This window comes from Orbicella faveolata, unplaced genomic scaffold (assembly GCF_042242905.1).
Source record: "Orbicella faveolata isolate gen_17 unplaced genomic scaffold, um_ofav_v1 contig_24, whole genome shotgun sequence".
NCBI lineage: Eukaryota > Metazoa > Cnidaria > Anthozoa > Scleractinia > Merulinidae > Orbicella > Orbicella faveolata.
This window is the reverse complement of record NW_028301552.1, coordinates 14,503,294-14,530,000: the sequence shown is the minus strand read 5'-3', so window position 1 is coordinate 14,530,000 and position 26,707 is coordinate 14,503,294. Positions and strand designations below refer to the sequence as shown.

At 39.8% G+C, this 26,707-nt stretch overlaps 1 protein-coding gene and 2 pseudogenes across 2 annotated transcripts in view; 1 reads left to right on the top strand and 2 right to left on the bottom strand.

Annotated features, from left to right (window-relative positions):
- The window catches only part of LOC110058519 (uncharacterized), a 12,525-nt gene extending 3,182 nt beyond the window's left edge, over window positions 1-9,343 (bottom strand). Inside the window, exons 1-2 of the mRNA XM_020765167.2 lie at window positions 9,208-9,343; window positions 9,008-9,117 (exon numbers count right to left, since the gene is read on the bottom strand). Of these exons, the coding sequence (XP_020620826.2) occupies window positions 9,008-9,117; window positions 9,208-9,290 (193 nt within the window). The 5' untranslated portion in view covers window positions 9,291-9,343. The remainder of the gene's footprint in view (window positions 1-9,007; window positions 9,118-9,207) is intronic.
- A 5,704-nt stretch (window positions 9,344-15,047) lies between these two features.
- LOC110058529 (tauropine dehydrogenase pseudogene) lies at window positions 15,048-18,039 on the top strand (annotated as a pseudogene). The gene is made up of 3 exons (XR_016208066.1): window positions 15,048-15,243; window positions 16,918-17,240; window positions 17,592-18,039. The product of XR_016208066.1 is annotated as a tauropine dehydrogenase pseudogene (transcript).
- A 2,746-nt stretch (window positions 18,040-20,785) lies between these two features.
- LOC149110518 (uncharacterized) lies at window positions 20,786-21,454 on the bottom strand (annotated as a pseudogene).
- Window positions 21,455-26,707: the final 5,253 nt, after the last annotated feature.

Below are 26,707 nucleotides of genomic sequence, written 5' to 3'. Positions count from 1 at the left end.
AACGGTCGTTGGGTCGCGGATCAAACGACACGTAGCTCTTCCATAGTTTTATCGTTTCACTGGGGACACGAAGAGCCGCCTGGCGTCGCTCGCAGGGCTGTGATTGTGTGGCTAGAGGATTGAAATGAAGGATCAACCTTTGCCCTTGAATTCTGCGGTGGATTTGTGGCCGTGGGTACATTTTAACCTGGGATTTTTGACTTCGTTCGGCAGGCTGTTCCGACTGAGGTGTTTCGCCTTGTCCTCTCTTTATAAAGGGAAAATCGGAATTCAAAAAAGTCGCTGAAATCAAGTTCTATCGGTAAAATAACCACACCAGGAGCAAACAACACACGTATGGAATAAGGTAAGCCATTTTTATTGAGAATTTTCACTTTTAACTACCTCCATGGATATCTTGTAGAAAATCCCATATAAACCCTTATAATTCGATGCCATATTGTGTTGCTTGTGTGGTTCATAGAGAGAGCTTGGGCTGCCTGTGCTTGCGGTTGCCGTCAACTGGAGGCCATTCGATTCGAGGTTTGGGTGAAAGGAACGTTAGTGACGGCGGAAATTTTTGTCTTCTGTGGTTGAATCAGTTTAAAATAGTGTCGGAGACACCTTTTAGCTGCGATACAGTTGGCCGTGAGCTGAAGTGAGCTATACTTTGCTCGCTGCTGTGCCCTCAAACGGACTGGAACATTCGCATCGGAAACCAAGGTTATGTGCTTATTTTAACTGATTTTAAGAAGTGATGTTTTGATGTTTCATTCCTGACGTCAATCAGTGTGTCAACAATTATTTTGAGACCGAGAGAAGTTGATTTCATAAATTAATTTCATAAACGTTTTGTTTATTGGCTTTGTTAAATTCGAGATAAAGCAGTTGTTCTCGGCTTACCAAAGCCAATTTTGTGCTTGGTTTAGTCTCGCTCGACAGTCTGACGACTGAGACTGCTCGAGTATTTTTTCTGAGTGATTTTCTAAAAAAGAAACGGTTTTATCTTTCTTCTTCCTGCTTCTCGTACCTGTTGAATGCCTCGACACGACATTTTTGTACCTTATCTTTTGCCCAGCCACGTAAAATATTATCCAAATTCTCAAAACTTTTCGCCATTTTAAAACACAGAAGGAAAAAAACTTGTAATGATGACGTCAATCGTGCGTCTGTCCTCTAATAGATCATAGGCGAGAACCAATCAAAATTGGAGAATAACTTGGGTTATTATATAAAGGCCCACATTTCTTTTTAATTTGCCCTAAAAATAGATATCTGAGCTAGCGCTTGGCCCAGAATACTTGACTTATAAGTGTTTACCACTAGTATGCTCAGAAATGAGCCAAGCACTTCATTCACCTGAGTTTGTTCGTCAATATAACAGTTTTGTTTATAAAATGTAGTTCCTCGATCTTTTTAGTCAGTCACTTGCTAACATCATCTTTCATAATAAGTTTCGTTTTGAAAGGGTTTGGTGGATCTTTGTCCACTTTGCTTACTATAATCAAGCGTGACAGGAGGGTGGGCGGGGAGTTGGACCGTTTTTGGGACATGAATTATTTTTCCCACATTTAGGTTGTGCTTGATTTTGTTTTGGTGGGGAAAGACTTATGCGAGAAATTTTTTAAAAGTCAGACACCGTACCTAGATAGTGTTTTTCTATCTTAGTACACTATAATGTTCAGGTTTCCTTCAATTTAAATAAAATTTTTCACTTGGCCAAAATAACTCAAAATACCCTCACTAAGTACCTTTAAATGTTGGATATTTATACAGGCGGCTTCCGTTTGCATCTTCAAGGCATTTATTTGCAATTGCGATTTATTGGCATTGCGGGTCGTAAACGAGCACATGTAATTATGTTATCTAAAAGAGTGCAGTTACTCGCAAGTACCAAACGGCCGTATACATTAATCATTCCATTACATTTATTTTGCTATTGCTTTAGAGCCCTTTTAAATTTTCCCTGAAAAAACGAAGTACCTCTACAGTGCTACAGTTTAATGCAAAACGATCCCGTATGAACTAAGAAAACAATACAACACTGTTTTCTTTTAATTATAGCGCACTCTCCGCTAATCAACTCTTCTCCCTCGTCGGAATGGACGTTAAGGCGATTTGTTGAACTTTGCGCTTTATATGTTTGTGCTAATTTTACGCCGGCTTTGACTTGTAAAATAAGCATGACACAAGTAAAGTGAGCCTAAGCGCAAGTTCAAGAAAAATGTTTCTTTTTTGTGCTTTTGCTTGTGCTTACTTCATCCCGGTGCACAGTAGCGTTTTCATGTGCTTATGCTTGTGCTAACGCTTGTGCTTATCTCACAAGTGTGAAGCAGACGTAAAGCTCCTTTTAAAATGAACTCATTTTCTGATGCGTCTGTCCTCAATAAAATCAGCAGCTCTTAGAGCCGGCCGACTCCTATTGTCACAGCTGCCAAGAAAGCTGGCACACAAGCTACAGCAGTGTCAAAGCCGTGTGCCCTTCCACCGTGCTTAACATAACAACTGACGTGATATTTTTCAATAAGTGAAAACAATAAAGCTTAGCAAAAGACTAGAGAAGACGAACGTCTGGATAAACTACTTGGTAACCGTGTGTGCTCAAAGTATTTCGTATCTTAAGGGTCTCTTTTTTACCCCTTGCTGAGCCGCAAATTCGCCGGAGCCAAATTCGCAAATTAGCCAATCAAAAGCCTTGTGCCTTACTGTTCTACGATATCAAGTACGTTACTGGTCTGATATGGCCGGATTTTAACGTGGCTAAATTTGGAAACGGTAAATACCTATTCGTACCCTTTTTGTAAGCTTGATAGCATTTCAGTCTCTTTTGGTCTCGTCATGGGTATTTTGGCTGGACTTCGTCTACTCAAAAGACTAGCCATCAAACCCGCCTGATGTGCCGCTCTTAAAGCTAACGAAAAGGAAATACCCGCGCGATGGCGTCAGCTTAGTGTCTCTACCCCAGTTGACTACAAAAATAACCCAATGACTGCGCGAGAACTTTGGCGGTTATTGCAAAAATTAATTGTTGTGAAAACTTAGCACCAATCCCAGCGGCACCTGCACTCTGAGCTAATGCAAATGCACTTCCAGAGGCCACACAACCTCCATAGATTGTTGACTGGGTCGCTGCCGCAAAGGCTGAGAGAGATATCAAAATAACGCAATAAAAACATAAGGTAAGGGAAATTTATTGAAACTATTTTCTTCACGTAGCATTTAGAGCAATTTTTGAAGCATTTTCATACATTGTCTTACAAACGGTTAAAATTGTAACGCAATAACCAACAGCATAATGTCACGTATTGATCGTATTTAACCCTTTGAATACCAAACTTTCGCCAAAAAATACCGTTTTTAACCGTTTAGTCAGGTTTTTTAGCTACCATGACGCTAAATAAGCCTAAGTTTTGCTAAAAAAGCTTTTTTTTACTAAAAGGAGAGATTTTTCGAGGATTAGGTACAAAATTGAGCAAAACTTCAATTACGGGCATGCGCATAAGCCAAAATCTGGACTTTTTTTTTTTTTTGCCATTAACCGTTCTCCATTTCGTTTGTTGGCCCTTTCCTTTCTGTTTTTCTCTGCCCTTTTACACTGGCTGCCTTTTGCATTGTATGTTCTTTCTGGCTGCAGTGAAAAGTTGGATGTTAATTACGGGCGAAGCCTAGAAATGGACCTTTATCAATCATAGGCGTTGTGGACCATTTTACCACGGTTTTTGCACCAAAACTGATAACCTTGTTTTTCGATTTGCGACGTCGGAATGTCATCGATATCTAAACCTGACCATTGTGCGGAAAGGCCTAGCCGAGCACTACTATCTACTTATCAAGAATATCTGACGACATTTAAATTGATGACGTCACAAGTGGTACAAAGAGCACGACCATTAATTACGCATATATGCGTAGTTGGTATTCAAAGGGTTAAAGGGACAATACCATGAACCAAAGCAAAGCAAAGCAAAGCAAAGCAAAGCAAAGCAAAGCAAAGCAAAGCAAAGCAAACCATGGAATGTTGGTTTCGGAAAAATATTAATTTTTTAATTTTCACCAAAGTATTAAATTTAAAATACGTAGGGGTAAAGCAATCCAAACCCTGGCTTAATGTAGTCTGCTGTTTTTCGCCTGCCTAATCAAGATCGTCCACTAACAACATGTTTCTCATAAGCTGATTCGTACACGGGGTGTGGGCCGGAGAAAGGACTCGACGGCGTCAATAGTACTGATGTTGTTTATTGAATTTTAAGTGTACATCAATGCAAATAATGCTGCAATCTGATGGGCTTAGCATTTGTATTCTTATGTAATATGGCTGAATAGTACCGTGATTTTCAAGCTTTACTAAAAGGCCGTTAGTCATTTCTGTACACCGCTCCAATATTTCTAGAGATATTCTTGATTCAGTGTTTTACTACTACGTTTTTAAAAATCCTTTTACAGAAAAACAAAGCGCTACAGTTTACTGTGATTGAATCCTAAATGAACTACGAAAACAGTTCAACACACTGTTCTCTACATTACTGCCTCTCTAAACGCACTGTCCACCAATTTTTATCATGTTGAATCAGTTTTGCGACGTTCCTGACCACTTTAATTGCCGTTCCACAATTCATTGCGACGACTGCTAATGCTACAGAAGCACTAGGGATATTCACTGTTGCTGACATCGGGCCAACTGCCACGGTCAGCGAATGCCTTTGTCAACCATGGATTTTCTGGAAACAACAAGCAAAGAATGACGTATCTCTAACTGGACAATAAGACATTATATGCTATCCAAACGATTTCAGTTACTTTCCCCGTGTACCAGTACACAAGAACTGAACCAAAAATCCAAATAAAACACTATGGATCGCTTTCACGTGACGTCATCACTTTCTAAAATCCAAAACTAAAGAGCCTCCAAACTTTTCATCCTCATCAGGTATAAGAGGCGGTATATTTATATCTGTTTACAATTTTACAGCTTAATAGCGTGCTTCGTTTGGAAACCAGGGCAGTTTGAATTTCAGGGTTATGGAGGTGCGTGACACAAGGCTACGATCGAGTTTGTTGAAAAATATATATACTTATCTCATGATTTTGAGCCTTTTTATCTTATTTAGTTATCCTATACAACATCACAATTTCTTAGCTTTTTCCGCTTAATGGATTTCGACTTTTTTTTATTGCGTGACAGTGAAAAACGATCTATACCCTGAAAAGTGACATGCTTATACCTTGTGTGCCCTTAGACAAGCAGCCAGCCGGGCTGGATGTGTGCAATAAAAATTCACAATGCTATGTAACATGTGGGGTTTTACAGTTGCCACAAGATTTCTTCCTTTCTTCTTTCCTTACTTTCTTGCTTCCTGCCTCCCTTCCTTCTTTCAAGTCACGGAAGCAAAATGAATAAAATCTGTCACGGTTTTAGAAAATCACTATTACCGACATAACCAGCAGTATTTGTACGGAACCTCCGTGCCAAATAGTAGATTATTTCCTAAGGAATTCTACACTTCGGACGGACAACTTGAAATTGAAACTCAAGAAGCTAACACACCAACGACGTTGGGGCTTCCTTTGCGAATATCACTACTCACATTTCACCAGTGAACCTCCTGGCAACAATAATTCGTTTAAAACCGAATAAACTCCCTCGATCTCAGAAAATTCCTCCGAATAATAATGATCTCCCTTCAGTGTAAAAGCCCATGTGCCATCGGTCACCCCAAAACGTAGACCATGCAGACTGTAGACTGCAGACTGCAGACCGTGCAGACCATGCAGACTGTGTAGACTGAGTACTTTTTTTCTAACACTTGACCCACTTTTTCTGCCTCTAATGACAAAATGGTGTTCAATATGTCCCATAACGTTTGTTATTTATCCACAGGCGGCGCAAACTCAGCATCTGATTGTTGATTCACGCGTTTAATAAACTTTCCATGGGAAATTCCCTTTACCGGTCCTAAATATACTAATATCAAACATAAAAATAAACTTCCATACATTCTGGGCGCAAATTGCATCAATTTTTGACGGGTTTGTGGTTTTATTTATTTTGTCCAATTTGTTTTCTTGTTTTTTTTCGATTTTCTAAGTCTTCATTCTCCTCTTAAGTGATTCGTAAAACAAAGCAAGGACGGTGACTCTAATTAAGCGACTTCGTCCCAAAAATCGCTTCGTTTCCTACACAAAGTACAGAATCGCCATTAGACTAGGAGTATTCCCTATTTCGCTTAGTTGAACATGACCGTAAGTAAACCTCGACGAAGAAAATGTTCACATGAAGTTTTTTCCTCGAGGTTTTCTTATGCGTCACGCACGATGGACTAAGCGAAAGAGGGACCACTCGCAGTTTAAATCGCCATTAAAGCAAAACTGCCATAGGGACCGAGTTTGCGTTGCCTGTGGATGAACAAAACCAAAAAATATGCGAGTCAAAAGTAAATGCAAAAACAAGAATAAGAAAAAAAAAGTACGCAGTTTGCACAGTCTGCAGGGTCTGCAGGGTCTGCGGTCTGCAGTCTGCAGTCTGCATGGTCTGCGTTTTGGGGTGGCCGCCGGATTTCGTGTTGTTTTCTTCTAATCCTTGAATAAATTACACAAAAATATAAAAACGTATCCTACTGTTTACCAGAAATACAAACATTTGTATCCTACTGTACAAACAGCTGATGACGCTGACAGACGGCAATAGTTTCATTTTTGTCGTTTTGTCGTTTTGTCAACAGTATGTTCTGAAATAAGCCAACCACTTCATTCACCTGATTTTGTTCGTCGATATAACAGTTTTGTTGATAAAACTATGGTTTCAATTTCATTTTCACCCAGTTCCTCGATCCTTTTAGTCAATCTTTCGCTAACATCACCTTTCATTCCATGGGAACGACATTTAATTATTCTTAAGTTTCGTTTTGGAAGGGTTTAGTGGATCGGTGATGACTTAGCATACCATGATCAAGCGGGATAGTTCTAATATGTTATGGTAACATCGTATATAATTACGGGCATTCAGACATACGCATTCACGCTGCATTGAGAATAATTTAACAGACAGCTCAACTCCACGACTCAAGAGTTTTGTGGGCGACTAATTCAGTTCTAGAGTAAATCAGTTGTAGACACTATTTATTAGACATCCTTTGTGCATGGGAATACATGCTGTCTTAGTTATTTTCAAAGAAGGGGCAAACTTGATTTCAAAGCACATGTTAGTTTTGCAAACTTGATTTCATGTAAAAGTCTTATCGTATATAATTTCTTTTTCGCGGAGAAAAGAAAGTGCTATAAGCAACAGACACTGACTACATGATGGCACAATTCAAGGATTCAGAATGCAATTACTGAGGTAGATCACATCACGGTCTTTCTTTCGGGTAGTAATCATAAGCGTATCCTAACAAAGGGCTGAACTGAATTAGCAACTGAAACAAATATATGGCAAATTCTTCCAAGGTAAATGTAAATTTTCATTCAAAGCCTAACTGTTATACTAAAAAAAGGTAACACAACACCTTTGACATTCGAACAGACGCGTACGTCAATTAAGATGATGATTTCTCGGAAACTGAATATTGAGTTCCACAAAAACGCAGTGTTGCAGAACTTTACATTTGGTAAATTTGGTCCTCAGAATTGCGTGTTCTTTTCACCCTACAGACATTAGTAGATTAAAGTTGGTTCTTTTATTGATACTATCTTATTTTTGGGGTAGTCGGAGAGGTTCTAGGTCATTACCTGCCGCCAAATTTCAGAAAAAATTGCAATAACTTCAAATTCAGAGTTGCCATAGAGCAAGCTCAACATGGGCTACTGAATTTGCTACACAAAATAGGACAAACAGATGTCGAAGAGCTCTTAAGATCTCAAATATATCAGAACAAGGAGGAATAGAGACCAACACATCCAAACGTTGCTTTGCAGGCACAGCAGTGAGATTAGTTTAACATTTCAACACTCTACATTGTTGTTTTCTCTTAACGCGTTCTCCACTCAGTAATACATACATAAATATCTTTATTTAAACTCGGATTTTGATTAGCATACAAAAATGCTAGTATTTCCGACTCGTTATTGAAGTTATAAACACTACTTAATACAAATGATAATACACATCATTTACTAGCACTCGACTTGACTTGATACTATTATAGCCACAACTGCAACTATGGTGGCACACACCAAGCTGAGGGCTACTAAAAATGCCCATTCACTAGGGGTAGTCAACTTTAAATCCAACAAGCCAACTCCCGGGGACAACGAACAGTCTGTCTCCGTCGAGTTGTTCAAAGCAACAATGAAAGAATAAAGTCTCTCAAACTAGATCACGAGATGTTATCCAACTGATGCCAGGAACTTTCCTACTGTACAGGGACACAAGAACTGAACCAAACACATCGCGACTTAAAAGTCCCGGACTCCGACCTAAACAAAAACCAAACAAGCGCAAGCGAACAAACAAACAGAATGGTTATTTACTTGTGTACCGGTAGAGGACGACACAGCCGGGATTATTGTCCGCGATATAGTTGGCTTTTTATCATCTCATGTCATACGCGTAACACGGATGGCGTGAACTGGCATTTTGGCAATGTTTTAGAATCGGATCTTGACAATGCTATCTCAGAAGACGGATCTTGTTATATCGTCCAAGACCGATGATATAACATTAGCAACAGTCACCTCCATCAGAGCCGCCATTGAATAGTGACAGAATATTAACCGAGAGTAAGGAGAATAATTCTTAATTATTCTAACAGTTTCGAGGAAAAAATCCTAAACTACTTCGTTTGCTGGATCGGTCAATCGACGGAGTTAAATTCTGACAACAAGCAATGATTGGATTCGCGTTGAATACTGAATGCGTTTTCCCATCCTTAGTTTTAAAACAATGAATATTCAGAGACAAAATACACATGGCTACAATTATAACACTTCTTGGCACTATTTTTCCATAACCTTTCGAAAATTATTCGTAACTGAGAAACATTAATTTCCAAACACACTTTGTTTTAAAGAAAATGAAAATATTAGCACTCACTTTCCAGGGGATTGCGAATGACATTTGTCCGGCGGAACCATTTTTGGACTTTTCTCCGAAGAAAACATTGGCACTTCCACCTTCCAGTCAGAACTTTAAGCGTGTGTGAACTTTGAAGACAAACATTAAAAACATGTCAGCCATCTCTGGGTGCCTTAACGATAGATGTTTTTGTGGAATTTAACGAGATATTGACTCACCTCTTACCCTGCAAGCAGTTGTCTCCTTCGCCAATTGAGAGAGAAAACTGAATTATGAAACTGTCTTCTTTTCCATCGAGCATGCGTGCGTTCGTCACGCCCCACGTGATGCATTTGATGTCAATTTCATTTGTCAATTAATTTTTCGCTGGAAGTGTTTTGCACAAAAGAATGCTAAGTAAAAATAACTGGACTTAAGGGTATCAGTATACCCAAAAACTGACTATTTTTCCAAAAAATATTGTTTTTGGTTTTTTCAGAGAGATCTTATTACGATCTTTCATTTAAAAAAAATTTCTATAAAAAAGACTGATTCTAAGCAAAGTTATAAACCAAAAACGTTTCTTTGAATTAACTACCTCTAATTGACAACTGTCAACGGGTTGTCTCGAGAAGTAAATTTGCATTAAAAAGTTCCGCGTACATGTAGGTTCCATTTTTAAACGTTATTGTTTAGTAGTCGACGAGGTGTTCGGAGCGTTTTCCGTTTGCAGATTGTTGATTCAATTTTAAATATGTCGTCGAAGAAACGCAAAGTTTGTGTACATTTGCAAGTGCGAATGAAGCACCACGGAGAAAACAGTCGGGGAAAAGGTTTCAAAAACATTCGATCGGAATTGGGCTGATGCTTCAGTTGCTAGCGACAAAGGTTCCTGCTCAAGCAGGAGAAATTGCTTGCAATGGGCGAGGAAGACGTTTGACATTCTCTAAGCATAACGTCATTGGCGCTTTCGACGTTCGAAATCTCAACTCAATCAGTTTCTGGTGGATTTCCTTCACGTTGTTTACGATTTCGCTCTTTCGTTGTCCACGGCGGCATCTCTAAGCTAAGACGTTTTAAAAATCGAACGGAAGAAACACAGGAGCGAAAATTATTTTCTTACTAACCTGGACTCACGAGCGGTGGAATTCAGATCTTGCAAAGGATATTTCTCGCCGGATGCAACATTTGAGACTCTTTGTTAATTGATACGAGCTCTATATTTTTAAGTAAGATGAGCCAACGCTTTATCGATCAACGCGTCGTTATTTTCACTCGTTTTGTTATGGTAATAGGACTGAGTAGAGACCAATTCGTTCTGTAATCATACGAGTGATAAGAAAATCGGACGACCGCTAAACGGAAGTTCGATTTGGTTATCACGAGTATGATTACAGACCGAATTGTACGACACGAAGTCTTATTACCAATTAATCATAAAAATTACAATTTCCGAGGAAATAATAATAGCCAAGTTATGAAAGAAAAGGGAAATTTGCATTAAAGACTGACAAAGGAGGGGTAAATTGGTTGATGTCGCTCTGAAATTGAGATTAGTTGATTTAAACTACAACTTTGAATGTTATTGGCTGATTTAAACTACACTGAACTTTGAATTTGCCTGAATTTCAGCCGCCTCCTCCGCTCGCTAAGTCACTCGGGGAGAAAGACGTCTGAAAGCACTGGGCGATAATGCTGTCCGGTGATGTCACTACCCAAAAGCCTGGTAGTGCTTCTGATTTGTTGCCGTGTTAATTTATTCGCCCGACTCGAATAATTACTCGGGCTTCCGTAGGAGAGCCCGAGTCTTAAAATGCTAGCGTTTTGGTCGTCAAAAGGTGGGTCATGGTCCCAGGCGTTCCATGCGTAGACTATGGAAACTGGGAACGAGAAACGCGACATTCACGGCTCGCTCTTCGTGACAGAATGCGGTGTTTTGCGAAGAAAGTTTTGGCAAGAATCGCGCCTGATACATTCATCTCACATACAAAGATGTCGATCGTTTTCAGAAAGGGTCTGTCCACGGATTATATTGCTTGAAAGCCAGCCAGGTAAGCAAAGTTCACGCTCGAAACGTTTTCGTGAGATAACAACTGAGCCGATTGCTACGGAAGCCCCAAAGGGACATCCACTTATGAAAAATGGGAAGTCGTTTTTCGAGATTAAGAATTTGCTTTTTCGAAAATGGGAGTTCGTTTTTCGAAAATGGGTGTGTGTTTTTGCGAAAATGGGAGTTTTTTTTTCTTAAAAATGGGAGTTTGTTTTCGGAAATGAGAGTTTGTTTTACGAAAATGCGAGTTTGTTTTATGAAAATCGGAGTTTATTTTTTCGAAAATGGAAGTTTGTTTTTTTCGAAAATGGGAGTTTGTTTTACGAAAATGGGAGTTGTTTTTTTTAAACATGGGAGTTTGTTTTTCGGAAATGAGACTTAGTTTTACGAAAATGGGAGTTTGTTTTTCAAAAATGGGAGTTCTATTTTCGAAAATACGCGTTTGTTTGGCCTGTCAACCATTTTTATCATCACTCCCATTTTCGAAAAAACAAACTCCCATTTTCGAAAAAACAAACTCCCATTTTCGAAAAACAAACTCCCATTTTCGAAAAACAAACTCCCATTTTCGTAAAACAAGCTCCCATTTTCGTAAAACGAACTCCCATTTTCGTAAAACAAACTCTCATTTTCGGAACACAAACTCCCATTTTCGGAACACAAACTCCCATTTTCGAAAATCAAACTCTCATTTTCGAAAAACAAACTCCCATTTTCGATAAACAAACTCCCATTTTCGAAAAACAAACTCCCATTTTCGAAAAGCAAATCCCATTTTCGTAAAACAAACTTCCATTTTCGAAAAAACAAACTCCCATTTTCGAAAAACAAAACTCCCATTTCGATAAACAAACTCCCATTTTCGTAAAACAAACTCCCATTTTCGTAAAACAAACTACCATTTTCGGAACACAAACTACCATTTTCGGAACACAAACTCCCATTTTCGAAAAATAAACCCCCATTTTCGAAGAACAAACTCCCATTTTCGTAAAACAAACTCCCATTTTCGAAAAACGAACCCCCATATTCGAAAAACAAACTCCCATTTTCGATAAACAAACTCCCATTTTCGTAAAACAAGCTCTCATTTTCGAAAACCAAACTCCCATTTACAACAAAATTTTTATGTCCCTTTGGGGCTTCCATAGGAACCCCCATATTCGAAAAACAAACTCCCATTTTCGATAAACAAATTCCCATTTTCGTAAAACAAGCTCCCATTTTCGAAAACCAAACTCCCATTTACAAAAATTTTTTTGTCCCTTTGGGGTTTCCATAGTTTGCGGTATGAGTTCAATCTACGAAAACACTGGCAAAAAATAGGTAGTCAATGACGGTATGTGGCTACTGCTGTTATTATTTAGAACACTGCAGTCAAACAAATCATATTGCAATAAAACGAGCTAAATACGAAAACGTTTTTGGACTCGAAGCTCATTAAAAACATGCCGACTTGTTTCTTGCACCGCGCAAAATATGTCGTTCTCCAAAGACTTTAGGTAACTGAATTAAATATCTTACCTCCAAGTTAGTTGGCTTTCTAGTAGCGTGCAGGAAAAAAAAAATAACGTGTGAATTTGGAGGCACATTGTGCAGGAGAATTAAACCTTCGATAGCGCGGGGAATTGTGCGGGATTATTGACGAACCAATGTTCTTGCCAAGTCCTAAGGAAAATCTGCAATGACGATAGTTTAGCTAGTTATTTCACTAGTAGTTCAAATATATTTAGCTGTCTTAGCAATCGCCAATTCTTTTAGAAAACTGTGTCTGACTTGATTCAATAAAAGTATGTAGCTTGAATATTTCTTCATAAACTGCGTTAAGGGTCGCAAATTCTTGGAAGTTATCCGCAAAATACACAACTTGAAAGTTTATACAAATTATGTGCAATGATTGTGTCCAATACGCGTTTTCGTAAAGTACGATTTGATACTGTGGTAAGAAGCCCGAGTAAACGCTCTTAGAGCGTCTAGTTTCAATAATTTTATTGCCAAACTTCGCGCGTTCAAGATGGCGGAAGAAAATCGCGAGCTAACGCAACAAGACTCAAAGCCGTTTCTGGTGTATGCTCGACATTTGGGGTTCAAAAACTTAATCCGCAACAAGAAAAGGCACTTTCAGAATTTCTTAGCCGAAGCCATGTATTCGTAACCTCGCTTACGGGATATGGAAAGTCCTTAATATATCAGATGGCTCCACTCGTGGCAATTGAACTTTCAAAGCAGCACAGCCGTTTTCCAAACGAAAGCATAGTAGTTTATTTTATCTCGCCGTTGTTTGCTTTACAGCGGTTATCAATCATACGCGACCTTCAGCGCAAAGACGTCTTGCCTAAGTTTTGGTGGACGTCAATCATCTCCGCCTCCTTGCCGACTGTGTGCAAAATGTACCTGAAAAAATGTCTGAAACCTTGGAGCAGTGCACTCGTAAAAATTAACATATTTATGTACATTTTCTAACCGATTTTCCAAAAACATGCCCGCTATTTTGGTGCAAAGTCTTTAACACGGTTTTCATAAATTCAGACATATATTGGCACAGAATGTCCTAAACTGCTCAGGGAATTCCCTAGTTTGACTCTAAATGCTTTAGAAAGATCGACAGAAATTAGACACGCTCGTCTTTCGACCTTTCTGGGTCATGCAGTCTTGTTCCCTTGAAATATATGTCTTGATTTATGAAAACGGTGTTAAAGACTGAATCAGGTGTTTTTTGATTTAGTTGTTTTTTTCATTTGTTTATTTGTTGTTTTTTTTCAGCAGCTTGTAACTCTTACCTAGCATGAAATGTAGAAACTCCTTGCCGCATGTTTCATTTATTTAGGTATTTTTTTTCATTATTTATCAACCCCCCCCCACACCCCCTTTTCAATTTGCGTTAAGTTTAGCCCAGGCTTCACTCGTCTGAATTCAGTTCGCGCGGTGACTCTGACAAGGAGCGACCGATTAGCGTTCTGTATTTGCTGTCTAAAGGAAGTCTGCCCGAGGACATCATTAAGTCCAATGAAGGCCCAAGTCTAACGATTTGCTAGTAAGCGTCGTCCATTATCGTACGTGAGGCGGGCCTGAGGAGATGTGTAAACTGTACGGGTAACATTTAGTCCCGTAACAGTAGGCCGTTTGCCCTGTGGCGATAATGTTGTGCTTGCTTTAGACAGCAAAACTCTTTAGCCACATCGATTTAGGGCTTAGACGTGCAATGGACTAGACATTTCTAGCTGCTGTTGGCGTCATTTGCTCTGAACTTTGATGTAGCTAACAACTTAGAAAAAAAATGTGTTGAAATCTGGATGTACCATTCCACGCTCGACAAAATTGAAGTAAATCCGGGACATTGCTATTTGCGAGTAAAACATGGCCACGAGCAGAGAGAAGAACATGAGCTCAAGCGCTGATCGTGAGTAGAATTTCCTTGTTTTATCAATTTTAGGCGTTCTCGGCTTAGCTAAGTATCAGAACTGTCTGTGATTCGCTAGCGCGGAAGAAATTTATTTGCGTGGCTTCCGTGCGATAATTGACGTAGCGACAACATGTTGAGTGTTCGCTCACTGCTAACTATGGCCTAGTTTGTTTGAATTTCAATCGATTCTCGTTGTAGGAAGCTCTTGTTCAGTCCATTTAGGACGATGCAGGCCTTTAGAAAACAATAGATTGGCTCTCCCACCCCCTTCTTTCTTTTTTTTGGTTCTCGCCCCATTTTCCCCTCCCCCTCCCCCTCTTTTACTCGCTCCATTTTTCGCGCTGTAATTCTTTGCTCCCGAACCCCACAGAAACGATTGCTACGCAGGCTAATGGTTTGCCGGCCGTCTCTTGTCCGTGGGGCAAAGTTAATTGCCCGAGAGTAAAGTGTACTTGTCCCAGACGAACGGACGGGGGTTTCTTCGAGCCCTGCACTAGCTTTCAAACTTTCTGGAATATAAGATTAAATGTTCAAATTTTCAGATTTCAGTATATGTGTAATGTATGTGGCAAAACACTTGCACAAACAGCACAACAGAATATAACACTTCCTACGCGTTACTCTGCATGACTTGTGACGAGACAAAAGGGGTAACCCAAACAAGGAAACCAGGTCACGTGACATGTCGTAGAAAGCTCATCCTAACTAATCCTGCTCGGATCTTAGCTCAAATCCTGGCTCGAATCTTGGCTTGGTTCCTGGCTCGGATCCTGGCTCGAATCCTGGCTCGAATCCTGGCTCGGATCCTGGCTCGAAGTTTAGGTATCCTCGTGTACGGCTAGCTCACTAAATACCGTAGCATTGAACATTCCTTGAAATCTATAAATGAAGACGTTTGTCGGGCTTTTCAACGACCATTCGCGTGCATGAATGACCCCGAAATCAAGCAAATCTGCACGCGAACGAGAAAATTATTTCTGCTCGTACTTTTCTTGGGGCTACGGACTGAACAATACTTAAACCTATAAAACTTATAACTTATTACGTTACAAAATTATAGGGTTTATAGAAAGTCCGTAGCCCCAAGACAAATACGTACAGAAATAATTTAGTTCGCGTGTAGATTTGCTTGATCTCGGCGTCATTCATGCACGCGAATGGCCGTTGAGAAACCCGATCCGCCCGTCTTCAGTTACAAATTTCAAGGAATATTTAACGCCAGTGTATTTAGTGAGCTAGCCGAGCATACTGAAAGTAAAATGATAATTTTTACGAGTTATTTACGATAATTTTTTTGTAAATTTTGCATACAGTCGGTAAGGAGGCGGAGATGATTGACGTCCACTAAAACTTAGGTTTTGTCTAGACGCTTTTGTGCCGAAGGTCGCGTGTGATTGATAACCGCTGTAATGAAAGCTTGAAGTAAAATTGCATGAATTACGACATTTGACTCGTGACGTCACCGGACATCACTATCGCCTGGTGCTTTCAGACGTCTCTCTCTCCGAGTGACTTAGCGAGCGGAGGAGGCGGCTGAAATTCAGGCTAACTTTGAATGTGATTGGCTTATTGAACTGTCCGATAACAAACTGTCCGATAACAACTTGGCAATTGAATAAGGGGAAAAAAGGACTTTTTTAAACCAACCACAATCGAGGAAATTATGATTTTTATGATAGGTGTAATTATCTCATGATACCGGAACAACGCCCCAAAGTATATTTTCCTGGTATCTCGAGACGAAAATTTCAGCGAGTGAAGCGCACGTTTTGAGTTCGTTTCCGGTGACTTTTCAACGTTTCTGCTGAAATTTGGAGGGAATGTTGCCCAATAGTCACGCAAAAACCGGGGGAATGTGTCGGGGAATTTTTATGTTTTGCTTCTTTCAAAAGTTATGACTATTTTAGAGAAGAGAATGCATATTTTCTGTATTCTCAAAGTTTAACCGCGTGCAAAAAACAAAGTAGACAATTAATCAAAATTTCCCGACACCGAGTGTTAGAAAAAGGTGTCAAGAAGACATAGCAATGCTGATCGCGTCCTTTCGCTAATACCCGACCGGAAACGAACTTGCATTGATTAGTGAACCTCTGTGCTTTGGGAAATAGGGCCTTATATTCGGAAAACCTTAAGTTTTTCATTTAAATGAATATACCTTGGTAATCTATAATTCTTAAGCTTTCAGAAAATATATACTTTACTGGGCTTTGCGAGTAATGTTTGACCGCAAAGCGGTGCCAACCAATGATGGTCATTTGGGGTATATTGATACCTTAACGAATTTCCTCGCCTTTTCCTCCCTTTTTCCCCTCGTAGGAAAATCTCTTTTGCTTAAGAACAAACAGAATACAAATAGACAATTCGACTCAGCTCGGGTTTTTTTAAATTAAAATCATACAAAGATCAATTCATGCTTTAACAGTCAATTTGACTTTTCAGCCGATAAAGCCTGAGTTTCTTCCCATTCAATGTTTTACCTTTTCGTAACTTTTGTAGTTGGCCTTGTTTTACAGAAAGGAACTGGCGTGGAACCACAGGAGGACTCTGTTTTTACAATGCAATAGCTCCTGGGTCCCCTCCCTAAACTGATCATTTTTGGTCACCTGTTGGGTGTTCAGTTAATGAGCACTAATGCCTGCCTGCACACGTCAATACTGTATGGTCAGTGGGAGGGGTGGGACGGAAATCCACTTGATCAGCCACCTCTGTTCTACAATGGCCTGACTAAGTCAGCTGCGAACCTTCTTTCCAGTGTATCAGATGAGGTTGTAATGATTGCTAGGGTTGTCGGGGAGAAGTCAGGAGCTGACATGTCTAACGTAAGATAATTATCACTGGCGTATTTTAGAACCATATTGCGTCTTGTTAATAGCTTTAGTTTTGGTGGTAGTTATATCATCTGGCGTCTCTAGCCATAAAGACTTGGAAATTTGTTGTTCCCCTTTCATTATAACTGGCATCGTCTTAAGCTTGTTCCCTATAGCTGGGTGCACTGTATTGTTTGGCCTTCTTTCTCTTTGAGTTTCTATTTTTTGCACCCCTGCCCAACTCCAGCTCTCCTTGATCGAAATTAGGAAACGGGGAGGATGTAATTGACAGCTGAAGTTTTTGCATGAGTCTGAACTTAATAAGACTAGAACCATAATTATTGAATAGCATTTCTCTGACAGGTTGTCCACATTTACCAGTGGTACATGCGATGCTATCTACAAGATATCTCCAATAAGACAAACCTATACACAGCAATACAGACCAATGCTGCCTACCAAGGCTTGAAACACCCAGTCAAGACAACCGAAGACGGCAAATTCGTGCCAGATTTCACGTACCGTTACATGACGGAGGATATCCCCTACGGTTTGGCTGTCATCCGGGGTATCGCAGAAATTTTGAAAGTTGAAACGCCGAATATTGTCAAGGTGCTTACATGTTGTCAGGAGAAAATGGGCAAAGAATATCTCGTGAACTCAAAGTTTCAAGGCAAACATATCTGTTCATCCAGAGCACCGCAGAGATGTGGATTCACTTCTCTGGAATCGATCCTCTAGACATCTGGCTTTGCTTGCTCACCTTTACTCAAAATCAGATTTTCCACAAATCGTATTAGAGTTGTTGACTGTTGCCGAACTTAAAACTGTTTTCATCAATTTCAACATTAGTTCTTGATGTGATTATTTCATTCTATGAATCCTGTTATGGAATATAATATGAAAAAGGGTACTTAGGTTGTTGTGAATGTTCCAAATTGGACATTGTTGAACGCTTTCTGTTGTGTTTCGTGTAAAAAACACCAGAGCTAATCCCTAACGCTTCTTATAAAATTAATGTCATTTTCTGATGCGTCTGCCCTAATAAAATCAACAGCTCTTAGAGTAGGCCGACCCCTACTGTCAAAGCTGCCAAGAGAGCTGGCACACAAGCTACAGCAGTGTCAAAGCAGTCTGCGCATCCACTATTCTTGACAACAACTGACGTGATATTTTTAAAGGTCATTCCTCACATTTGCATTGCGCATCCTCACTGCGCATAATTTATGGCGTCATTAGCGCGCGTTCGTGCACGCGCATATTGAAAACATGACGGATTTGCCGTGATATTGAGCTCTGTCAGTTGAAAAATGGCTCTAGCTCACCAACGAGCACGGGCACCCCAAGTTTTTTTCCAGTCGTTGTAATCAACTAATCATAAGCTTTGCGTGAGAAAAGACTGATCTAATTTCTATGACTGGAAATTGAATAAATAAGAAAAATAGCAGATACACTGTGGTCTTTTCTATTTTGCAGTCGGTAACCACGTCAAGAAATTTGGTTCAAATTTTTAATCAAGGATTGAAAATTTGTCTGAATCAAACTTAAAATGTTTACTTGTGTCCGACACAATTTATTGACTGTAGCTTAATGCGTGTTCTTATGAGTCTGGGCTCACAAAGATTTTACAATTACTGGGAATGCGTTCTTATAATAAGTATTAAATAATGCTAAAATGGGGCATTTTCAATGCCTCACTGCTCCTTAATGAGCGTGGTCACCCCCCCTTTTTTATTTCAAAATTGAAGTTATCATGTGATAAATATTCAGTGGACAAAGTTTGAACAAAAATCTATTGTCACTCTTTTTCAGGGGAAATACCTTAATAAGCGAAACAAGAAAGCTTACTAGCATAAGACAACAGAAAACGACCGTTTGGTTAAAATCCTTGGTAAACCCGAGTGTTCATAGTAATTCGTATCCAAAGGAACTGTCTTTCTGGCGCCTTACTGCGACACAACCGTTTTGTCGTTTAAATGGCCCAATTAGCAAATTAGCCAATTAGAAGCCTTGTACCGACCCCTATAAAGCGGCCACCTATTAAACGGCCACCCCTATATTAGGTGGCCAGTAATCAAAGTCGCCATGCGGACTTTTCTATTGTTTTCACCTCTACTAAGCGGCCAACCCGTTTTAAGCGGCCACTATCCATTTGCCCGAGGGTAGCCGTTTAATAGGGGTTGAACTGTATTCTGCGATATCAGGTTACTGGCCTGATATGGCCTAACCTGCGATCAGGCGTTCTTTTCTTTTTCTGGCGAACGGGGGAAGAGGGAAAAAAAGAACACCTGATACATTTCCTTCACGAGTCGTGTGTCGCCCCTTCGTTCCTTACCTATCATCAGCGATGTGATCTTATGACATACTATAAATGTGAGCCAATCAGATTTTACTGAAAACATGTTCATGAGGCCGGTTGGAAGTGCTCAAGCGACAAAATGCAATGTACATGATTACTTTCCAGGCAAAAGAAATAGCAAGTTGAAATGTCTCTGTTACCGTCAAGAAACAAAATATGGATTGAAAAATTGGTGGAACATGAGAATCTCTTTTTTATCGGAAGTGTTCAAAAGTCCCGGAATAAACATTAGAACAATTATATTCCTGGGGACTCCTCACAACTGCGTCAACTGCACATGTTTCTGCCAAATCACGTCAGATGGACGGCCAAAACTTCTGATCTTCCGGGTGCATTCCATTGTGAATAAAATCTTGAAAAGACGAAGTTATAGCCGCTGAAGATCACGGCCTCCGGGCTGAAAATTAGCTTTATACAAGTATATCTATATCCGCGGCCGCCAGGCTTCGTGATCGTGTTTGAAATTTACAACGGGAAGTCAAATATCCAATCACGTAACCAATCAGAAAGGCGGGCTTATAGATTCTTTTGTTTTACGACCAATCAGAGAAAAGTCCAGTTTCTGGATTACGGGCAGACGACTCGTGAAGTAATTGCATCAGACGTTCTCTTTTTCTCCTTCCCCATGCTGTGAAAAAGAACGCCTGATCGCAGGCTAGATATGGTCGTTAATGTGACATGAGTAGGGCGAATACCTAATCGTACCGCATTATAGCCCCGTTTGGTCTCGTCTTGAGTATTTTTGCTCGACTTCGTCTCCCCAAAAGACGAACCATCTCTCGCCCAAACTCGCCAGAGATGCCGCCGAAGGTAACGGAAAGGTATCTTGTACCCGCGTGATGGCGTCAGCTAAATGTCTGTTCTCCTGTTGACTACAAAAATAACCCAATGAGTGCGCGAGAAATTTAGCGGTTATTGTAAAAATAGCCTTTGTCACGGCGTAAATTGTTTTGCGCATTGACGTTGCTCTCGGTTAAAACAATTTATTCATGTGAAGTTCCTATGACTGGACCATACGTATGGCAACAAAATATTATATTAGTCCTTATGAAAGTTTACGCTTCGCAACTCTTCGATGGATACGTTTTGCTTGCTTTCTTTGAATTCTTTCATTATTGAAAGACAAGGGAAAGCAACATCTGACTTGACCTTATAACATTAAAAAAAACGACAATTAAGAAAGTCGAAAGCTAAGAGGTGTTCTCTTAATTTAATATCAACTACTCAGCTATTACTTAAACAATCAAACGAATATTGGACAAAATGTACCAAAATGAATGCAATCAACTACTGAAGAAAATAATTTTTTTGAAATCGACTTCGAATTCACGGTAAATTTTTCACGTCATGATGTGACAATAGTTGTTAACGAATGCTCTGAATTTCAGCTGGCAAATAAAACAACAAAAGCGCTTATCGGCATCTGTACAATAAAGAGACAAACCAGTTTAGAAGAAAACAACAATAGACTCTGGCTCTGTTCTACCATCAAACCGAGCGTCAGAACTGCTGCTTAAATGCCAGGCTAGTCTTCCTTAACGTACAGAATAGTTCCTCCCACGGCTGTGAAAACACCCGCTGCTACCTTTGCGCCAATCCCAGCGGCACCTGCACTCTGAGCTAATGCAAATGCACTTCCAGAAGCCACATATCCTCCGTATACGGCTGACTGAGTCGCTGCTGCAAGTGACCCCGCGGCAACTCCTGCGGAAGTAAACCCTGCTGCTGTGAGAACAGCAGGTGCGGCCACTACTGCAACAGCTCCCGCTACTCCTGCCTAGGCAACATCCGTCCAGCTCCACCCTGTTGAATAAGACAGATAGTATTCGTTCGATACACAGCTCTTTTGGGACGGCTGTAAAGTTTGTGTCAAAATTGAAAATCAGTTGGGAGGTTTATCGTTAAAGAAAATCTAGTGAAGGGAAAAAATTGTCCTTTGGTCCTCTTGTTGATGTCATTAGAAGTATTGGAAAGGTACAGGTATACAAGAGTTTTATGAACATGTCGACGTTTCAAGAATTCGGGCCAGTGTTGAGTAACTAAGAGAGGGTCTACCACATTGGTATTTCACTAGCTTAGCGCAGAAGTGATGCGGTCGTTCGCTCTCTATCGGCCCATATCCTTTTTAATTTGCTTTCAAAATAAATATCTGAGCTATTTCTCAGTCCAAAATACTCAATTTTACAAGTGTAGACCATGAATGCCCTGAAATGAGCCAACCACTTCATTCACCTGATTTTGTTCGTCGTTATAACAGTTATGTTTACAAAATAATGGTTTCAACTTCATTTTCACCCAGTTCCTCGATCCGTTTCGTCAATCTTTCGCTAAAATCATCTGTCATTCCATGGTAACCACCTTAATTATTGATAAGTTTCGTTTTGGAAGGGTTTAGTGGATCGGTGGTCACTTAGCATACCATGATCAAGCGGGATAGTTCTAATATGTTATGGTAACATCGTTTACAATTACGGGCATTTGTAAGTATTCATGCTGCATATGAGAATAATTTGACAGATAGCCCAGCTCCAGGACTCAAGAGTTTTGTGGACGACTAATTCAGTTTTAGCCTATAGCAGTTATAGATACTATTTATTAGACTTCCTTTGTAGTGGGAATTACACGTTGTCTTAGTTATTTTCTCAGAATGGGCAAACTTGATTTAAAAGCACATGTTAGTTTAGCAAACTTGATTTCATGCAAAAGCGTTGTTTTCGCGGAGAAAAGATAGTGCTAAAAGCAACTGACACTGCGTATCCTAACAAGGGGCTGAACTGAAGTAGCAACTGAAATAACTATATATGGCAAATTCTTCCAAGTTAAATGTAAATTTTCATACAAAGCCTAACTGTTATACCAAAGTAGATTAAAAGTAACACAACACCTTTGACATTCGAACAGACGAGTACGTCTAAAGGCTGCTCGTAGTAAACACATCACATCTCATACCTGTGTGCATGATGGTTTCTCGGAAACTGAATATTGATTTCCACGAAAAGGCAGTGTTGCGGAACTTTACATTTGGTAAATTTGGTGCTGATAATTGTATGTTTTCTTCACCCTACAGACATTACTAGACTAAAGCTGGTCCTTTTATTGATATTAGCTTATTTTTGCGGTAGTCGGAGATGTTATTGGTCATTATGTGTCTTCAAATTTCACAAAAAAACTGCAATAACTTTAAATTCAGCGTTGCCATAGTGCAAGCTCAACATGGACTAATTTGTATATGGTGTTTACATGTTGTCTTAGTTGTTTCACAGAGTGGGCAAATTATTTTGGCAAAGTTGATTAACATGTAAAAGCGTTAATTTCGCGGAGTAAAGAAAGTGCTAACAACAACAGACACTGACTACATGATGGAACAATTCAAGGATCCTGTTTGATCACTGGGATCAAGAACGCCTATACTTCGTCATACTGATGTAGTTCATATCACGGTCTTTCCTTCGGATAGTAATCATAAGCGTATCCTAGCAAGGGGCTGAACTGAATTAAATAGGTGGCAAATTCTTCCAAGTTATGCGTAAATTTTCATACAAGGCCTAACTGATATACTGAAGTAGATAAGAGGTAACACAACATCTTAGATATTCGAACTGTAGTGAGCATATCACACCTCGTACATCTTTGCATCCATAATGAATGATTTCTTGGAAACTGAGCACTGAGATTCCACGAAAACGCAGTGTTGCAGAACTTTACATTTGCAAATCTGGTGCTCAGAATTGTATGTTTTTCTTATTCTGCAGACATTACTAGACTAAAGTTGATTCTTTTATTGATACTATCTAATTTTTGCGGTAGTCAGAGATGTCCTCGGTCATTACCTGCCTCCAAATTTCAGAGAAAAATTACTAAAACTGCACATTCAGCGTTGCCATAGAGCAAACTCTACACGGACTAATTTGCTACACAAAATAGGAAAACAGATGTCAAAAAGCTCTTAAGACCTCAAACATATCAACAACAGAATTTTAGGATCAAGAAGAAATATAGACTAAAACATCCAAACGTTCCTTTGCAGGCACAGCAGTGAGTTGAGTTTGGCTGCAGAGACAGTCGTCTGCCGCTTCACTGAATTTGCACTGTCGTAGTCGGAATTAAATGTTATGATGCACTAACCTTTGACTTGTACTGGAGACATGCTTCCCAGAAGGAGAACGAAACAGAGAAACGATGTCTTATTCATTTTTTCCAAAACTTTACTAGTGTTTAGTTTGGCTACAATCACTCTGCGCTCGTTTGATGCTGTTTACTATTGGCGTCGCTGGTTAGTTTCGGCGAGTCGGCGGTTTGGTCACCGATAGGGTTTAAAATTTGGCAACATCCCACTGGCTAAATTCTGTGGCATGTTTATTATTCATCCAATCACAATACCCATACTATTGATCCCGGACGTCCATTGAAATAGCTTTTTTTCAGGCTGTTTCACGCGGCATCCTGTATTTCGTCGACTAGAGTGCACTGGACTAGACTGCACTAGACTAGACTAGACTGGACCAGACTGGACTAGACTGCACTAGACTGGACTAGACTGGACTAGACTGGACTAGACTGGACTAGACTGGACTAGACTGGACTAGACTGGACTAGACTGGACTAGACTGGACTAGACTGGACTAGACTGGACTAGACTGGACTAGACTGGACTAGACTGGACTAGACTGGACTAGACTGGACTAGACTAGACTAGACTGAACTAGACTGGACTAGACTGGAATGGACTGGACTAGACTGAACTGGACTGGACTGGACTGGACTGTACTTTTAAAATGAGTACTTGTAAAACGAGGACTTGTAAAAGGACGACTAGTAAAACGCGGACTGGTAAAACGAGGACTAGTGAAACGCAGACTTGTAAGACGCGGACTAGTTAAACGCAGACTAGTAAAACGAGGACTAGTACAACGCCGACTTGTAAAACGCGGACTTGTAAAACGCGGACTTGTAAAACGCGGACTTGCAAAACGCGGACTCGCAAAACGCGGACTTGTGAAACGGGCAGTTGTAAAACGAGGACTTGTAAAACGCGGACTTGTAAAACTGACTAGTAAAAGGAATTAGTAAGTCGAATTCCGCAACAAAAAATGTAAAAAAACTTCCAGGGTATTCAATTATTTATCAACTCCAAAAGGAGTGGAGACAAAACACGCATGCTTCATCATTATCGCGTAGGGCTCTTTAAAAAATCTCCAAAAATTTTGAGAAATAGATATTTCTGTGACTCTTAAGTGCGTTTAGGATCCCAGCTCCCTGCTCAATGGCGACGTTTAACTTCGGCCAACTCACCTTTCATTTTTTTACATGACATTTCAAGACCTTTCAACGGTCTTCTTTGTCATATTTCACAAGGTAAACAGATGCAAACGTCCCACATCCTAGCTCTGCTTCTATTCTCACTTCATCGTCACTCCGTTTAAATTACAGAAATTGAGATGGAGGTCTTGGCTTTTTAGCGAGAGATGATAGCTTGAAACAAGCGGCCATCTTCACGCGGCAATTACAAATGAAAATTTATTCCGAATTTTGGCGCGATTTTAGTGATCAAAGGTCAACAAACTCTTTTTCCTCTCGTATTTTGCTAACCATACAGTTCCCTTTTCTAAATTTCCGATAACATACCCCGCACAGCTCTGTTCTTGAGCTGGAAAAGAAAGCTGTTGAAATTTTTTGCTGAAATGCAATTGTTCCTTTCTCAGAATGAAAGGAAAGGTTAAACCTCCTCACGTGACACCTTGCGTGACGGAAAGCATGATCTTCGAAGGTTTAGTGTGACTGTAATCTGTAAGATCATGACACCATATGATAACCATGTTCCTGTTGACTTTTTATTTTAGATGTTTCTGTTTCTCTTGTTAAGAATAATTTAAATAATTTGAAGTTCTTCGGATGAGAGATGATCGTTCCAATCGATAATTGTAGCTGAAAAAGAAAGCAGTTGAAATTGTTACCAAAAGGAAAGCAAACGATGGAAAAAATATGGACAACAAAAATATCTTTAGAAAAATATGTTTTGCTATCTACATTAAGTTTAGAATTTGAAGTTTTTAATGCAGCCAAATTAATTGTAATTTATTTAACAGAACGCAAGATTTGTATGCATGGAATGGATGTAATGTTACTTGGTGGCTCTAAGTATGTTAGAAGTTTACAGTTGATTAGTATTAATTTGAAGTTCTTTGGATGAGAGGTGGTCGTTCAAATAAAGACAATTAATGCGGAATTCGACTTACTAATTCGTTTTCCTAGTCCGCGTTTTACAAGTCCTCGTTTACAAGTTCTCCCCTTTACTATTCCAGTTCAGTCCAGTCCTCAAAATGCAAAGTGCCGTTTCACGCACCGTTGGTTTCATTCATGTGATTCAAAAAAGTGACCACGTGCTAACAAATATCTCTTGGCACGGATGGCCAAAGTTTGCAGCACAGCGGTTGAAAATTCCTCAAATGTACCAAGTTCGAGGCAAAATCTTATCCATGCGATGGATTTGCATCTGTTGAACTCTTCTCTGTAACATATCTTGAATTGCATCTCGCTAGAAATTGCCAAACTCAACAAACTTTGAAACAAACTGTGAAGCAACTTCCTCGAGGGCAGAGATTCACTTATCACACGATCATGAAATCGTCAACACGTGATCACTTTTTTTTTAATCACGTGAATGAAACTAACGGTGCGTGGAATGGCCTAAAAAAAAAACAGCCATTTCAACAGGCATACTGTATTTAGAGGACTGGACTGGACTGGACTGGACTGGACTGGACTAGTAAAACGCGGACTAGTAAAACGCGTACTAGTAAAACGCGGACTAGTAAGACGCGGACTAGCAAAACGCGGACTAGTAAAACGCGGACTAGTAAAACGCGGACTAGTAAAACGCGGGGTTGTCTTTATTTGAACGATCATCTCTCAACTAACTTGAAATACTACTCAATACTAATACATCCATTCCGTGCAAACAAATCTTGTGTTCTATTAAATAAATGTCGGTTAATTTGGCCGCATTAAAACTTAAAAGTCTAAACTTAATGTAGACAGCCTAAAATATTTTTCTAATAATATTACTGTTTTCCATACTTTTTTCCGTACTTTTTTTCCATACTTGTATACTTGCTTTCTG